Source organism: Pyrgilauda ruficollis, unplaced genomic scaffold, assembly GCF_017590135.1.
Source record: "Pyrgilauda ruficollis isolate IOZ18807 unplaced genomic scaffold, ASM1759013v1 scaffold50, whole genome shotgun sequence".
NCBI classification, from domain to species: domain Eukaryota; kingdom Metazoa; phylum Chordata; class Aves; order Passeriformes; family Passeridae; genus Pyrgilauda; species Pyrgilauda ruficollis.
The window spans coordinates 2,259,055-2,277,382 of record NW_024526600.1 but is presented as its reverse complement, the minus strand read 5'-3'; the positions used below and the strand labels follow the sequence as shown (position 1 = coordinate 2,277,382).

Here is an 18,328-nt window from a genome sequence, read left to right as displayed (position 1 = left end):
GGATTCTTTAAAGCCTCAGGCTGCACGGTAAAATCCTAAATTATCAATACTGGTCTTTTCAGTTAGAAGTTTTCATCTATCTAAAACACTAAAAATAGAAATTTAAAGCACTTTGACTCCTTAATGGGTACTGCTTTAATAAGAACAGGAATTAAAGTTTGCAGAGAGGCTTCAAGATTACCCATTTGTTTCCATATTATCTATACTATGATAGCCAAGAACCTGCAGCATTCCCACAGGAGACTCTCACTGATCATCAATGTTAAAGGAAAAGTGACAAATAATTACTGCATTGTTCTGTTATATTCTTGTTGACCTGAAGAAATAGTTAGATGTCCAATTAATCACTTAGAAAAAAATGATAAATTACAAAAAAATCAATGTAAAGAATATGAATCAATGCCTTCTATGGCATTGAGTCATTTAATGAGCTTCTAATGATATGTTTAGAGTCCAAAAGAACACCACAAAAACCTGGTATGAGGGTTTAAGCAAAATTAGAAAGAAAGGAGTGGTATAATTCACATACCTAAAAGCCTCAATGATATAAGCACTAGCTGGTAGGCTTCCAGGGGTCCCTGGCTGCCAGGACAGGGTGACACTGTTCTTAGTAACATCAGTGACCTGAGGTTTGGATGGTGGCCCAGGGAGGTCATTTATATCATAATTTTTACTGACTGTTGCTCCACCAGATTCTGTGAAGGGCAAATACAAAACGATTACTTTTTATCCTTGGTTATATAATTTGATCAAAGCAGAAGATTAAAATGAAAAACATGGGAAACATCTGCAAAATCAGCATAACGGATGTTCTTAATCTATAAAGAACTAAATCAACAACTGCATTACTACCACATGTTTTTGGATGAAGAGTTGTCATACTTTAAGTACATAATGAAGAAAAATGCAAAACTCAAAATTTATATATAAATATATATATATATAAAGAAAAGAAAGAAAAGAAAGAATAACAAAAAAGGCTGGCTTGCTGAAATGTACATAAAGTACCAAAAACTTAGTTGCTGATGAATTTCCTGTATTCAAATCAACTGCAGTACTCACAGAGAGCACTTTGGATTTTTCTTGCCCAAGCCAATTACTGGATAAATCCACGTTTTATTTATGCTCCTGTTAGAATTAAAGCATACTGCAGTCACTGGACAAAGATATGATGTGATGTCAACAGGCATTACACGACAACAGCAATGAAATGCAAGATGTGTGAAGGAACACAGCTTTCTCATCCAAAACTTTTCCATGTCAAGCCCAGAAGTTCTAGAATAATTTAACTCAGACTGCTGTCATATGGTCTACACTTTCCTCATGTGCCAAGTGGAGACACCCCTGGGCACTGCTTACCTGTCACCTCCAGCACAGCACTCCAGGACGTCTCCCCACTGGAACTTGTAGCAACGCAAGTGTAAGTCCCAGTGTCAGAGAGCTGGACATGAAAAGGGCATAAGGGCAGCTTTAACAACCTTTTAGAATCAGCTGAGTTTACTCTTATTTTCTTTTTCTGAATGCTCCTGGCTAAGAAGGACTTAGCCTACATTTTGCACCAGACTAGAAGGCACCAGATATTTTCAAGCAATCATTTAATGGTGGCTTTCATTTAGAAAACTATAATAAGATTACTTGCTTCTAATACTTTACTAATTCTAATTTTCATATTGTTAATGGTACCAGTACTGTAAATGCTCCAGAAAGGAGCACTGAGAGTATCAGTGTTTGCATTGGTTACAAAAAATGCGGGTTAAAACAGGTAACGTATATATACAATATAACAACAATTAACCTCTTAGAGGGCAAAATCTCAGCATTTATATCCCATGATGACCCATAGGTCCAGTTTCCAGTGTCAGGAAGGATGTTACATCACCTTAGACTCTTATGACAGATGAAGTAATTTCTCTACACTCCACATACAAATGCTGCTAAAACTCAGCAGTTCTCTCTTAACAGTGACTCACTCTACATAGACAGTCAATTTCCAAACAGAAGCATTAAATTAGATCCTACACCATGCTTACCTTTCCTCCATCTCACATGGGATTTTATTTCAGGCTTGCAAGGCCCTTTGGTAGCAAAAAAAAATTGCATTTGTATAAAATTGTTGTGATTACCTTGTCAGTTCAAATATTTTAGATTTATTTGGAGAAACTGTTTTGAATTAGGTTGCCAATGTTAATCTCATGGCTGTATAAACAGTTTGACTAGCAAATTTGCCAAGGGTTTTCCTACTTCCTGTTTAAATTTTTTAAAATAAGGATTTCTGAGTCAGGAACAAGTGAAGACTACAGGGATGGATGGAAAATGGTAAGTTAACAAAGCACAAAATATATGAAGGATCTCTCCTTCCATAATCCTTAAAGCATGGTAATATGGAGGTGGAAGAAGAAAAGGGAGAGTGCTGACTCAAGTGATTATGAAGAATTTTATTCACCATCACATGACTTGGTGGAAAGAGAACTGCAAGAACAAGCTTTATTGGACTTTAAAGAATTGTAATGAGTTTTCTGTTAAATGCAGATTGTTACTGTAGCAAATGTCCTTATAAGTCACTCTTCAAAAAGAATGTCAAGGCAAAAAAACAAGATGTTCTTTAGATTACTTGTAGATATATACTTTAATTGATTTTTAGTTTTGTTATGCATGAATTTTGTTGCTATTTTTCTTAAGATACATTGAGAATGCAGTATCCCATTCTTAGGGGAGGAAGCAACTCATTAATGTCAGCTCAATTTTCTGAGTGAGCATAACTTGCATTTCAGGAGATGGTTATTTGTGTGGAATACAAGCAATAATGAAAACCCCTCTGACAAAGGCTCAAAGTCTCAAAATACAGCAGCACTGCTACTGAAATGAGAAAGACCCTTGAAAGAAGAGATTTTCCAGAGGAGAGAGCCTTATAGCATTCTGAAGCAGTGTTTTATTTTGCTTCCTCTGAGATTTTATTAAATAAATAATTCTTCATTACATGATAATGGGGAATATTTCTCAAGGCTATGGTTCTCAATCTCATTTGTGTACTACTGTGACAGATGGTGCACTCAATGAGGTATGTGGTGCACACAACAGAGTAACTTGCTGGAAGTACACTGCTTCTTGCAAGCAAATTATCTAACTTCCAGGTTGTGGGTGGATTAGATATAGATTTAGTGTGTTGGTAATTCAATTATTTATACTTTTTTGTGCTATGGAAAAAAAAAAAAAGAACAGGGGAGGTGAATAGAAAAATCTTTACTATTCAATAAAATAAAGTTTTGTTCCTTAGTTAATGCAGGTGTCTAATCCTGGCGTGACACATTTCTACAGCAGAAGGGAGTTTTGCATCAGTGCTAGTCTGAAGGGGTATTGAATGAATGACATATGTGAGTTTATTCCCTGAGTCTTCCTCAGGGCAAGTGAGAGATTAGCTGATCAGAAAAGTCTCTATGTTCATGTTACGACTGTGGCCAGTGTGACTGTTCATGAACCATTTGCCTGTGCTGTAACAGAAAGAGCAGAAAAGGATCAGAGAATGGTTTGTGTTGGAAGGGACCTTAAAGATCCTCTCATTTCACCCCGCCTGCCATGGTTGCTCAAAGTTCCATCCAACTAAACCAGGATTCTCGAAGTGCTGTCCAACGTGGCCTTGGTTGGAACAGGAATGGGGAATCCACATATTCTCTGGGAAACCTGTTCCAGCACCTCACCACCCTTACAGGGAAGATTTCTTCCTGACACCTAATCTAAATCTACCCTCAGCCAGAAGGCTCAGGACATGTGAGGCAATTATTAATTTATTTTGAATGTGGGGATGTAAACATACTTGGACATTTTCATGGCCCTTTTTTCTTTAGGAAGTGGTGCTAGTCCTTGTTTAGGTAGACCTGAGAGAAAAGTTAAGCATTTCTCATTTAAATCCATGTTTAATTAAAATTTGCAAAGCACAGGAGAAAAAATGTGTTTATGTTTCTGTGTAGTTTTTGTTCTTAAACCTGAGTCAAACAAACAGTGCACATTACTGCTACGGAGGAGTTTCTAAAAAATGCCTTTTGGAGCCTTTAAGGAAATTTGGTTACTAGTGAATGAGCCACTTAAGGATCAATAAAAGCCTCATGTCTTTCAGAACCACACTCACTACTAATACTGTTTTCTTCTCCTCTTGCAAGCAATTTTATTTTCCTTTAGTTTACAGACACAGCCTTTAACAGTGAGATTAATGTGCTGGCACGATTCAGAACCAATTTCATTGTTTGCATAGCAGCATGCTGACAGGTATCCCAAGAGCTTCTGCCTCCTGGACACTCCACAGAAGCCCATCATCAATGCCTGAAAGTTTGTTTGAAATCACTAGGCTTCCACCTTTAATTGCTGCTTTCTAACACTGCTGGGGAATCTTGACTATTCAAGCGCACTCTTTAATCCAGCTCTACAGGAAAAATGCATTAACCTTCATGGCCTAAACCTGCCTTCAGTCCAGGGAGGAACGACAAATTGTTTACTCAAGACAGGCTAGCATAAATTTTTTAATAAATTCTATTTTGTTCCCAGACAGTTCACAATTCATCTATGATAACTGTTGAGATGGTATCAGAAAGCAAAACTGCTCTTTATTTCTTGTCATTAGTACTATGTTTATTGACATTTTTTTGGATGGGAAAATTTAGTGCAGACATTTCTGCTGACTAAATTAAATGGTTTCTGAAATTATCTTCAAGTTCTTGACAAGTAAATACATTTAACTTGGTATTTTTCCATATGCATTCTTGTCCAAATGCACACAAACAAATACATGTTTATCTTTGAACAGGGAAAAATTAAAAGACAAAATAGAGATTAGTGATGCAGTATTTATCAAAAATGACAATATCCTATTTGAAATATTAGAGAATACTGTATTATCTCATGTGTAAAAATGTAAATATTAAAATAGGTATTTAATTTTTAATAGAAATCCCTCTGCACATGACTGCATGTATGCTACAGTATTAGTTGTCTTTTCCCATTTGCAGCCTGGTGGAACATTTCCAGGAAGCATAACACTGGAATAAATCAGCCAGCTCGGGACTGATGAGTTGTTGATGGAGAAAGCGCATGGTCAAACCCTGATGAGCTCCAGATCACATGCTAGCACAAGTACTTGGAAAATTACGGTCAGGTGCTGCCAAGGAACTGCTCTAAGTTTTGACAGAGAGGCCAATGGCTTCAGGGTAAGATCAATGAAAAGGAAGGAAGGACTGTTCTTTTATATTTCTATGCACCCCCAACTCATGTGTTCTATTGCAACGAGCACAAGATTATAAACACCATTTCTGTTTTTAGGAAATTCTCATAGAAATATCTGAAGCTAGTTTTGCTCTTCTTTCCCCTGCCCTTTCCTACACAAAGTCAAAGAATGGATAATGACTTGGTGAGAACTGCAAAGTAGAAAAGACATGTTAATTCTGAAGACAACAGGAAGGTGGCAGAGCTGCCTTTGGAGCTTGGCACACGCCAAGAGCTCCAAACTGGACAGGTAGAACCCATCACGCTCATGGTGCTGCCATTACTCACCCGCAGAGCTTTGATCTGGAGCGTGCCCTGGTCCTGTATGGATGTCCGAGGGTCCCGGCCCAGGAAGGTGAACCCTTCCTTGAGCCAGCTGATGACAGGGAGGGGGTCGCCGGTGGCCTTGCACTTGAGCAGAGCTGTGCCATCCACTGCCAGGGTCTGGTTGACGGGGCCCTGGAGGATGATGGGCGGAGGCCGATCTGTCAAGACTAAAACAGTGCCACAGGCATTGGCATCCACACCTTTAACCATCCTCTGCTGCTGTGAGCCCTATTCTGCCAGGTGGGACAAGTTTTAAGAAGCTGCTTGAAGTCAGCCTCTAAGAGGCTAAAAACATTATTTTTGGAGGAGCCATAGATAGTGGTTATCAATTAGTTAGCAAATTTGAAATGCATTTCAGTAAGAGTTTTATTTCACCACTGCAAGATAACATAGATAGAAAAATATCTGTTAGCAAAGATCATCAGGCTGATTTGGTTAACATAGAATGAAAATTAAGACCTTGATTCAGAGAAGAATTGAAGTGCATGACTCTTTTCTTCCAATTTGGGAAAGCACAAATTGAAACACACCTTTGATGACATATCAAAATGTGTTTAATGGCTTAACCTATTAATGGTCTAAAAGAGAAAATCTGTTGAGTTAAAAGTGAAACACTGCAGCTATTCTAACCTGGGTACCAACCACATCCCCCATTCCTATTGTATTTACAAGTTTTCACCAGCAAAAATATCTAACAGTTATACAAAACATTTTCATAATCTGAGGGTACCACTCTTTCCAGCAGAGAAAAGCTCAAATTCAATCACACTATTTAACAGCTTATTTATCAAATCACTTCCTTACCTTTTAAAGCCATGAACTCCCTTTTTTTTTTTTGTCCTGATAATTTACATCTGCATGCTTGCAATACTGAATAAAGAACCCTGCAAGCAGTGAGAGAATGCATGGCTGTGCATAAGCCTTATTCCATGACCAGTGGAATATCTTGAAGATGAGGTAAAATGCTCATGCTCATTTTTCTTGAAAGATCATTTTATCCCAAATAATTCTGTTGCTGAATCTTTTCTCTGAGCCATCTGTTCAGCAACAAAATATGACCTTTGTTTCTAAAGAATGTGTTTATACAAACTGAATGTGAAATACGTGAATATACACAAGGCTGGAACTGACGCAAAAAATCAGTATAACAGAATTAATAATTATTTTTTCTTTTAATGTATTTTTATATATTTACCAGCCATACTGCTGCTGTTTTAAATTTTGAACAACTGAACAATTGTGTGACTGGTATTAAATATTGTAGCAGGCAGGATTGACTTCAAAACTGGTGCAAGTTAGCCTGCCTCTGCTGATGTCAATTGAGCTCGAATCATTTATTCTAGCTGAGAATCTGTTTAGTATAGTCCATATACTACACCTGACTCTAACAATGAAGTGAAAACAAATTATTATGAAGCAATACGGCTTCTATTGTATTTGAGTTGTTTGAGATGCAAACCTCTTGAACCTTCAACAGATCCAAAGTGCTTTCATTGTGTTATTTATTAAATAAAACATATCAGGGATATGTTCGTGGCACATTTTATGCCTAAAATAATTGTTTCTGAAATTTTAATATTGCAAAAATACTGCCTACCTTTTTTTTGTTAACAAGATTCACAAACATCAGAATCATTAATATTGTCAGAATCATACCTTGGAGTGTGAGCTCATCACATTAATTGAAATTGAAACTGAAATTAGAAAGCCAATATATATTTTGAACTGAAAATAGAAAGCCAATGCAGATTATTTCTTAACACCAGAATGTGAAAGCTATTTTGGAAATTCTGAAATATCACCCACTGAACTTAAGAGATAGGACAGGAAAGACTATACAACAAGAAAAATGCAATGCATTTTCACCTTGATACAAAATGTTTAATCTCATTAAGGTTCCTTATGACTAAATAGTTCAGCCATTTGGCAAAATAAAAACGGATCTCAGCTCCCAGATACTATCAGGGTAGCTGCAGCATGAGTATATTCAAATTAAAAACTCAGCTGTGCAAGTTATCCTTTAGATTTAATGTAAACCAGTAAATCCCAGTATTCTAGGTAGCTAAAAATTAAGGAAGAATAACTATTTAAGTTGCTAGCTATTCCACTGCAGTTATTTGCTTCATCTAAGTATCTTTCATATGTGTAGCAATGTAGGTATTTTCAAAACCTACTGCATTACAGATATTGTTCTTTGGCATGCAATTAGATTTTTTTTTACAGCCCAAATGAGAAGCTCATAATCCTTTAAATAGCTCTGATCAATAGTGTAATTGAAAGCCTCCTGGCCAGAAGGAATCTTCATTTTCAAGGGTGTTATGGGTGAAAGACCACTACAGGTTTCCATGACACTAAGGCTAAAGGTTAAATGAACACTTAGAGTTTCCACTGATCTGTGAACGGCTGTATTGTCTTCACAACTATGACTTGTAAATCTTCTCCAAAACACTGTGTGCTTGCATTCCTACTACTTAGGTCCTCATTAACAAGGATCCAAAACTAGGTTAGAGTTTAAAATAATATATATGTCAGAAGCATTATGAAGAACAGAGGGCTAGTGAAAAATAGCCACAAAATGGTGTGGGGATTGTCAGTTGCTTTTAAAACATTTTAATTAGTTTCTTTTCATAGTTTTCTCCTATCTGGAAACTTCCGTATCTCTTCCACAAAAACATTTTGTGTGCCCACAAAATACATGGTAAAACAGAAATTGATTTCAAAATTACTTTAATTTTTTAAATGGTTTTGAAACTATTTGCCAATATCCACACATCCACATATTCTGGTAACTGAAAAATTAACAGATTCCTTTTGTGTTAAAATGCATCTTAATTTTTGAAGTGATTATAGCAAAAGGACAAATTATATTTGTTCATGAACAGTTTATTCATTACAAATGCAGTTTGGATCAACTGAAACCATATTTAAATTTGGGGGATATATGGCCAAATTACAATGGAAATTAAGAGAAAGACAAAATGAAGTCTTTACCTTCCAAAAATCAAAATTTTAAAAATTTTCCTGGTGAAATGATGGGTAAAATCAGACAAAAGTAAGGAAATCCACATCATGAATACTCATGATAGGGCAGGGTTCTGTCTGGCAAGTGGAAAAGCAGAGACCAATCCCTCGTCCTTTTTTTTTTTTTTTTGGAAAAGAGATTCACAGGAAGCTGTAAAGTTGTTCTGAATTTCTCCTGTTTGAAACTGTCACACTTGCTATAAAACATTTAAAATACTCTGGATGAGGGTTAAGAATCATGGTGGTCAGATTTGTAGACAAGTAAACTGTGAAACATTTATTAATAAATTTTAATCACTACTGAAGAGAAATTAAGATCTTCTCCAAAACATTCTGTGCATGATTGACAAATACTAACACAATACTAATTGGAAACTATTCCTTTTATGTTGAGCATAGAAAGAGATGGAAGCACTTGGTTTATTTGCATGATCTGTCATTATAAGATTGTGAGCTGCATATTCATTTCTTGGGTTTGAAAGGATGCTAAGATTCTTCAATTTTTCAATTGATTTTGCTTTTCCAGATGTGCGTTAGACAGTGAATTACATGATAGCCTTTCAAGAAAATACAAGATTTGAATTTCAAATATGCTGAAGGCTCTTAGCACAGTCCATAATCAGCAAAATTATCACTCAACTCAGCACATTTCATCACAGCTAGTAATCTCTTCTCATGTGAACACTTGAGTTAAAAATATTTCCAGTAAAGACTTGTAAGTGCAAAAATGTAACAACTGAAACGCTGCTATATATGGTATAATTAAGCACTTGTTTTTCTGCACATGACATGTTTTCATTCTGTATTGGAACTTCAATTGGATCTAAATTACTCTGGATCAAACAAAAATGTGTTCAAAATGAAAAAGATGGCTCGCCACTATTATTAAATCATTAACCAAACAGAAAAATTCTGGGCTAGGAAGTAAAACTGAAATCACCAGCCAAAAACTAGAACACTAATGCTTAAGCATATAGCTAGCACGCACAGTGTTTATCTTTTATTATATTCTTAAATCTATTAAATTAGATTTCCCTGCTGATAAAAGTCATTAGCTCCCATAACTTCTGCTCAGCATCAACCAAAACAGATTATTTAGACATTTATGGTTAACTTCCTAACTAAAAGCAATTAAAAAAATATCTGTGATCTAATGGTACATTTATTCACATAATCTCAGCTCCATCATGTTGTTTTGGCACTTTTCTTTGACCTCACCCGCCCTTTGACTCTGGGATGAAATGGTATTTCTATAAAGCAATCTTGTATTATTTCATAATGATCATGCTGACAGTGGGTTCTGGAAAGCGTTTGAGGAAGGCAGGCCCTGCACTCCTTGAGCAGCAGAGCCACCATCTAATGCTCTCTCGAGCTATGTGGAATGCACACTGCCTTTAATCAGAATTAACCGGAGATGAGCTTGACTTTCAGCAGGGACACTTTCCCTTGGCTTTCAAAACAAACTAATGAAAATTCCAAAGAGATCAATTAGGATTTATTTTTTTCCCCACACAAGAAAAAGATAAAGGTGGATCAAAGCCCTTGGCTGTCAAAAGGAAGAATTTCTCATCACTAGCATCCTTGAACCTGATTTGATCCACTCAGCGCCTGTTGCTGTAAATCTGTGCAGCATCAGCAGGTGTGACCATTTAACAGCTCAATGTCCTCCCAGCCAATGTTTGTGTGTTCTATTTATTCCAATCACAGTCATGGCCCTGAATCAGGCAGCACTATGGACAGATATTAAAAAATATTGCCTTTCTATTCCTTTTAAATGACCTTTTAATCTACATTTAAATTTGAATTGAATGAAAATGCATCATTTTGTCATAGACCATGAGAGAAAGGACTTAAAGAGATTGCAGAGCAAAGCCAAGTCTCTAGTCTCCAGAAACTATAGAAAAGCAATGTGCTTGAAGAGATGCAAAGATAAGGCAGAAATTATTTCCCCTTGTCATAAAAATATAGGCAGCTTTTGGAAAACAAAGAAAAGGCATCAAATTAATGCTCAAACCTCTATAATACGAGCCTGAACCTCTCTACCTGTCACTTGTGATGAATATGCTCTTGTGAAAAGGCAGATTATTCAAAATTAGACATCTTTTCAAACTTTCATGGTGCAGGCAGGTCTCTAAGGGAACAGTAAAAGTAGACCTCTGCATATAACAACAGTTTTAATGGCAAAAATTCATCAAAGCCTGTCAGGAGATATTTAATGTGTCAGTTAAGATAAGGAATAATGATGCTGGGGAATGCCACTGTCTCTGAGTATAAGAGGGATTCTCTTGTTTTCTTCGCTAACATGAAAGGATGCAAACTGCCTTCTATCCACAATAAGATGAAGAGGGATATCAACAGGATTTCTGACATATGAAAAGGATTCATGTTTGTAGATGGGAAACCTCAAGGCAGGATGAATATCAAACCCAAAAATTTGAAATGAAAAGCATCAAGACAGACCATGTTGTTCTTTTCCTTTCCTGAAAACTCTTCTTTACCTATGGATTTTCATTACTTTTTTCACACCTACCCCTACTGAGGCATTCTTGGAACACAGTTCTGAGGCTGGTGCTTTATTCATGGAGGGACTAAAGGGCTTCATGTTGTAGGCAGTCTAAACCTATGGTACTCTACCACCTTCAGAGCAACTGTATTGATTTAATTGAGCTAAAGACACATCCCCTACATGTCTAAGATAGGCTTGAAGACTGGTGGAAATGGAGATACATTTCTTTGCACTTCAGTTCACTGCTTTAATTACAAACCTATTCACTCTCCATTTTCTGGGGTTTTGGTTTTGCAGTCCTATCTTAGCTCTAGCAAACCAAGCAGCTTAATTTCTTACCAGACCTATGCTAAGCTGGTTTGGCCCTTTTTTCCATTATTAACAAACTGCCAGAAAGCAAGTAAGAGGCAAACTAGACTTTGATGCCTTTTTACTCCATAGGCAAATACAGTGACCTTTTCTCACTTTATTTCCTATAGAAAATTGTCCATTTACTTGTATGATTTATGTGATCTCATACGCCTTTATTTACACCGCTTTTAATGTACTTTTGACAGGAAAAAACAATAGGAATTTCTAACAGCTCACCATCAGTAACCTCCAGCTGAGCCTTTGCTAAAATGCTTCCAGCAACCGTCAGTGCTTGACAAATGTAGTAGCCTGCATCAGACCTCTGGATGTTGGTAATGGTGAGGTCCCCGGTTGGTGACACGGAATATCTGCTGTTGGGCTGCAGAGGCTGGTTTGGGAAGAGTAGGTTCTGCAAAGACAATTCATCTCACATCAATTCAAAACACAAAAGCGCCACTTTTCCTTCAGCTACAGAGACAATGATTTTTCCTTAAAAGTACTATAAATAATCGAGGACAAAAAGTAAGTGAGGTTCTGACTTTATGAACACATAGAGCTGCTTTCCCTGCCTTGGGCAACTCACAGTTTAAATTAGAAACAGCCTTTTGACAGCTCACAGTGCTGTGTTCTGACTGGGGTGTAGGCAAGGAGACATTTTCCAACAATCACACCTGAGTGATTTATACTTGTGACACCTTCATCTTCATTCTGAATGCGATTGTAATAATATACTCAGCTATCAAACCAGAAGGACATCACACTACAGCAAACACTAGAAAACTAGCAGCAAGCACTGAATCCTGGAGACCTGAGGGAGCAGAGCACTATTGTTTGGCTATAAAAATGTTCTGAGAAAAGAAGAAAGTAAGAGCATGGCACATAAGTAAAGCTGGGAGGAAGACAGAAGCATGTCATAAAGTAGGAGAAGCTGGCAGAGCATGAGAGTTTAAAGGAGAAGTAAAAGGAAATTAAAATTGTGATAAACCAAAGGAGAAATGCAGCATGGAGCCTGGAGGGTGAATAGAAAGGGTATTAATCTGATGTGGAAATCATCAGAGAGAAAAAAATAATTTCATGTAGGATAAGATATCAGTTAGCACAAAACAGGGAGATTAGTTTTTGCCTTTGGGCTAGATTGGAGAAAAGAGAGATGTCAATAATAATAACTGGAATGGCTCTAGTAGTCATTGCTTATGATGAAGGACTGAATGAATCGATACCACAGACCCAAAAAGGTTTTAGTGGTGAGAGCTGTGTTTTCAAGGAAAAAGTTATACCCTCTGGCACAGCCCTTGTGAATAAATAAGAAGAGGAAAAGGAAGGCAATGTGAAGAGAAAGGTCAGCATTGCCCAATGAGCATTGCCCAAGCAGCACTGCCCAATGAGACAGCTTAAACAATAATTAAACAACAGTAATTCCAGTAAAATAGAGTCTGGATCTCATGTCAACTCAACAAGACTCTATGAAAATACAGTTGTTTGCATCAGGAACACCCCAAAACAATGTTACCATGATAATCTTTCAGTCATTACTGCAGCCCTGTCTAGCTCTGCTGTGCTTTCTAATGAAAACTCCCTACTAACTTTTAAGCTTGTCTGTATTGACTAAAAAAAAATCTAAAAGTGCGGAATAGGGTATTGAATGAATTTTCTGCAGATCTGTTCCTTCTGAAACAGGCCTCGATGGTTTACAAAAATTATTTGGAACTGATAAGCAACAAACTGCTTAAGAAACAAGTAAGAATTCAAATAAGAAGCAAATTCTATTTTTAAGTGAAACTCATGCCTTTATCTCTACAGTTTTGGCAGCAAAAGGAAAGAGATATGCTTTAAATAAGACCCAACATTCCAAGTAGCCTTATAATTGTATAACCTACTGAGTTACTCATCACACTAGGCTTTTCTTTTACTGCCTTTCAATAGCAATGTTTAAGAAATATGTAACAGCAAACTTTTTGTCAAAAATCAATATTCATCCAGTAAAATCCATGCCAAACAATAGGAAAAAACTGTTAAAATTCTGAAACAATTTGAGGTTATAGGACTAAGTGGGTCTCAAATAATTGCCCTGTTTTCTGAACTGCCTTGAAACTTTTGGAATAAAAAGTTTTACCTGGTACAAGATACATACTGCATGAGGGTATTATGAAAACTTCAGTAAATATTTTGAGAAAGGGGAGAAATTTGACATAGCTGATCTTGACTTCATTTATCACTCATTATGTAAAGTGTAAAATCAAGCTGAATGTAAAAGACAGTGCTTTACACATTAAGCTCCTAATTCTTAAGAGAAAAAATACTCCAGAACCCTCTTTATCACTTCATTACAAAAGGGAATCAATCCTTATTTATATCTTCAGTATGGGCTTCTCTGTTCAGGAAAGGTACCACGCCCCAGTGAATCTTCCATACATCAGGAGTTCACCAGTCTCAGAACTCCAACAATCTTCAAAGACCAGATAACTATGAACTATAACCTGTCCTAAATTACAGTACAACCCCTTTTTAAATGCTTTTCCCAATTTCACTGGTTTTAATTAGCTGTTGGGTTGCTCATCTGGGCACAATGGTGGCAGGCTGGGCTGCAAACAGAGGGAGCAGAGCCATCCCTAATATAGTACGACTGAATTTATCTCAAGGAAGAATTTAATCCATGGAGTCTAAAGGTTACACACGCCTGCCCTCGCACATGTCATCAGCAAGCGGCTGTTTGGCTCTGGGGAAAAGCCTACCAAGCACAAAGGACCAGCTGTTTATACACAGACTGGCACAAAAAATTACTCAGGAGGGAACAGCTCCCCTCCCTTCCAGCTGGTTGTGCTCAAAAAGGCAGGACTGAGAAATGGATTCACAACCAAAAATGCCCTACAATTACTGGAGTGGGATAATGTGACTATATAATATTAGTTTGAACACTGAAAGTGATGCTGCAAACAGGTCCCCTAAAAGCATTGTAGAGACAAGCAACAATTTATAGCTGGGAGGCAAAGGTGAAAAATCCTGTGATTTGGCAAAAATTCCACTCTACATCACTATGATGATATACACTGTGTGGAAACTCACTCACTCTGTGGCATGTCACTGCAAAATCTAGCAAGTTATACACTGAGATGGCAACCCCAACCTGTGTTACTTCACTGACGATCAATTAAGATTAACATGAGAATGTTGTAAACTACATTGAGCCATGTTTCAAGGTTTGATTATAAACCATGCAAGTATCAATTTTTATGTTGCATATATTTGCCAAAAAAAAGTCTATTCTAAACCTTAGGGATCTGGTTCTCAATATGGTAATTAATTTTCCAGGTTTGTAATTAAGCAGCTTCAACATTGTACAATCAGTAGGTAATAACATTCAATTAAAGACACAAGATGCATTTTCACCTTAAAATGTTTTTACCCTTGAAGTGATACCAATGGAAGAGGATAAAATAGAGTATTAACACTTTTCAATTACGCTAAATGACTTTAATCCTGAAAATGATGTCCTACTTTAATTAGAAGCTCTTCTCTTTATTACAGCATGATGGATGTCCACTTTATTAGATTCAAGTGTGACACTATAAGCTCACTTTACATAAACATTACCATGTTATTAAAATGCTCTACAAGGAAGGGGTTTGAAATATTTGCTAGCACATCAGTACTTCCTATTTTAATTTCAGTATGCTATTCTACCTTCCCCTTGGAAAAATTGTCACCTTAGTGAGACTCACAATACTGTGTTTTCCAGGATGTGATCCTTGGAGGCATCTAAACTTCTCTAAATATTACACTGAGAGATACACACTGAAGGTTTAGTTTGCATTCAGACAATAAAATAATCACATTCATAAAGTCATCATTTTGTGTCTTTGTAAGCCACCGAGACAGTAGAACACGAAATGCTGTCAGCCTGGTCCTGTCATTCTGGACCAGCTTTCTGATCTCCTGAGAAGGTGAAACAGAAGCAGGTGGGGCAGAGCAGGAGATCTATGGTTCAGCTCTTATTTTTACCTGAACTGGTACACACAATGCCTCCAATAAAGAAATGCTGTGGCATCACATTCAGATACTAAGCTATAAAGTTAGTATGGGCTGATGGCAGCGCCCATTGCTGCCTCACAACTTTTGTTTTCAAAGAGGATCAGGTAAATATCCTGATTTCCAAATTTCCAAACCAGACCTGGAAATTTCTTGAGACAATTTTACTGAAGAAAGCATCTGTGTGCTCAAAACCTTTATCTGTATGCTCTATGAGAAAATGCCAATGCAAATCAGCTTGCTGGATACATTTTGCTTGATCATGTCTAGACAGGTTGTGAACTGTAATTACTGGCTCTGATTAGTTCAAAATTGAGTCATACCTTTTTTTATCTGCTGTGCCTGTCTCACCCACCTGTTTGTTGGGGGCTTCAGAACAAAAAGCCTTTAACATATATACTGTTTCTACTCATCTGTACAGTGCCTAGTAAAAGTTTCAACAACTTAAATGGCCTTTGTGTTCTTCAAAATATTTTAAAAAAAGTGATACAAATTTCAGTAGAGCATAGTGATAGTTTAAAAAGACAAATTTCTGTGAAAGATTAAAAGAACTGTGAAAGATAGTGTAAATAATTTTCCTTAAAATTTAATAATACAACTATTTAGAAATACTTATAGGGTGCTTGCAACTTACCTGACTTCCTTCTTTTTGCCAGAAAACAGCTGGCTGGGGATTTCCTTTAGTTTCACAAGGAAAAGTCACAGTTCGACCCTGGGCTACAATCTGGTCTCGTGGTCTCACCACAAATTGTGGGGGAGCTACAAGGTAAGAAAAAACCATGGTGTAAGTTTAGGATATTTTGCAAGGGAGAGAAAGGGAATATTGAAGGAAAAAGACAACATTATGGAGATTTGTTTTATGTCAGAGGACATGACACCAGAAACATTTATTAGTATAGACAGAATTAATATATAAACAGAAACAACAACAGCGACAGAGAGCAGCAATATATGTATGTGACATCCCCAGGTATTAAAAAAAAATTAAAAAAGGAAAGAAACATTACAACCATACATGCTAGAGTCAATTCTGACAACATTAAATGCTAAAGAGAAGGAGTCAGGTGCTTATATTGCTGAGTCTGGATGTATTCTACCTTTGCTCTGGAAAGGCATCAGCACCCTCAGATCCTCTCACACTTCACAGAGCTTGCTGGAGCTATCGTGCATTGCAAGGTATGAATTAGGATAAACAGGCTGACTTTCTTAATCTGCCCCTCTGGACTTTTAAAAATGATTGAGGAAGGAGAGGAAGGTCTGAATGACAGCAAAAGAACCCAAGTTCAAGAGCTCCGTTATTCCTTTTAGAAGCAGTGTGGTCAAGAATGGTGTGGGGAGGAGGACTTGGTGTAAAAAGAATCATTGCTAGAAGAACACAGACTTGGCAAATCCAGGTTTCAGCTAGTTTAAAGAGTAGAAAGAAGCAAAAGTTGAAGAGTTGATGGGGAGAGGTGAGTGGTGAGTAAGAAGGAAGAGGTATTTCAGGAAGTAAGGGAGACACAAGGAAAAGAAAAAGGAGACTGGAGTTAAAACAAGAAAGAAGAAGCAGAACTGGCTGTGTTTTCAAGTTGCTGGCATTAACAGTGTTCAGTCATAGGGAACCAGGAAGCACAGTCAGAAGTGAACAATTTCTAAGAGAGGGGCATAGTTTGACTTGACTGGAGGGTAATGGTGGAGAATAGAGAGTCAATGCTTGGGAATGTAAAGGTAGAGAAAAGGTACTAATGCGTAGAAAGAGAGTGGGGAAGAAGTGTTAGAGGATTTGAGATAAACTTAAAAAAATAAAGATTTAGGATTTATAAGGATTACAAGGATTATAAGAATTTGAGATAAACTTAAATAAATCAGTAACTATGTTGAACATGATGTAGAAGTAAAGCAAATTATTCTTCTATGTGTGACATGAAAACTCTCTACTCTTGGTTCATCACTGGAATTCACTGGGATTTGTACTCTTTTGTATATTTTAAAATTGTAAGCAGCATCTTCAAATATTCTTACTAAAAGACTAGTTAACTTCTGGGGCAGGCTGAAGCAGGGGAAAAAAAGCACAAACGAAACTCAAACCCTTCAACCCACCCTTGTTTTCTTCTATTCCACTACTGGTTTTGTGGGTGTGCAGAGGGATGGTTTAGGAACACTAAGCTTTCAGGTAAACAGAATTTAAGTGTTTTAGAAAACCGTATTTTCAGCATTATAATTACAAACTATTTAATTAGGCACGAAGAGCAATCAAGACCCAGCTTCCGATTACACCTGCTGACAGCACAGACACAAACCTGCTAACTGCATAGAAATGTGAGCAGACCTGATTCTCTTGAAACACACTTTGCAGTTATCTCATGAGGTACTTCCTAAGGCTTTACAGATCAGCAGGAGTCTAAAGAGCATCAGTTGAGTAGTGCTGACACTCTTAAAGCAAGAACTGTAAAGCACTTAATAAACATAAATCACAATCAGTTGAGAAGGTAGAGGGTATTTTCTTCTGCCTCACACTCCTAAAGAGAGGTTTGGGTCTCTCTGGAGAGAAATGTCCACCTCTTCCTCCACCTTAGGAGGTGTTAATCTCATGAACAGGCAGGACTAAGGGTATGGTGCCCTCTTGCTGCTTGTTCACAGACAGGTGTTTTGAGGTTTCTATAAGGTGCTGCTAAACATACTCTAGGAACTGAACTCCTGCTACATCACTCCTCAAGTGTTGAGCTGCAGTGAGTTACTTGGGTTTCCCTCACCTTGTTCCACCCAGCATATCCCCATGCAATCCCCACAGGTGCCAGGAAATGACAGTGTGCTAATCAGTGCAGTGTTTGGGTGGCTCCAAGACCACAATCTGCCTATGGTGCCTAA

General features: G+C 37.2%; 1 protein-coding gene across 1 annotated transcript in view; it reads right to left on the bottom strand.

The window, feature by feature from the left end:
* ROBO2 (roundabout guidance receptor 2) overlaps positions 1–18,328 on the bottom strand; it is a 406,078-nt gene that overhangs the window by 56,207 nt on the left and 331,543 nt on the right. The window contains exons 8-12 of the mRNA XM_041480236.1: positions 16,116–16,240; positions 11,693–11,864; positions 5,539–5,744; positions 1,360–1,441; positions 530–695 (exon numbers count right to left, since the gene is read on the bottom strand). Coding sequence (XP_041336170.1) covers positions 530–695; positions 1,360–1,441; positions 5,539–5,744; positions 11,693–11,864; positions 16,116–16,240 — 751 coding nt within the window. The remainder of the gene's footprint in view (positions 1–529; positions 696–1,359; positions 1,442–5,538; positions 5,745–11,692; positions 11,865–16,115; positions 16,241–18,328) is intronic.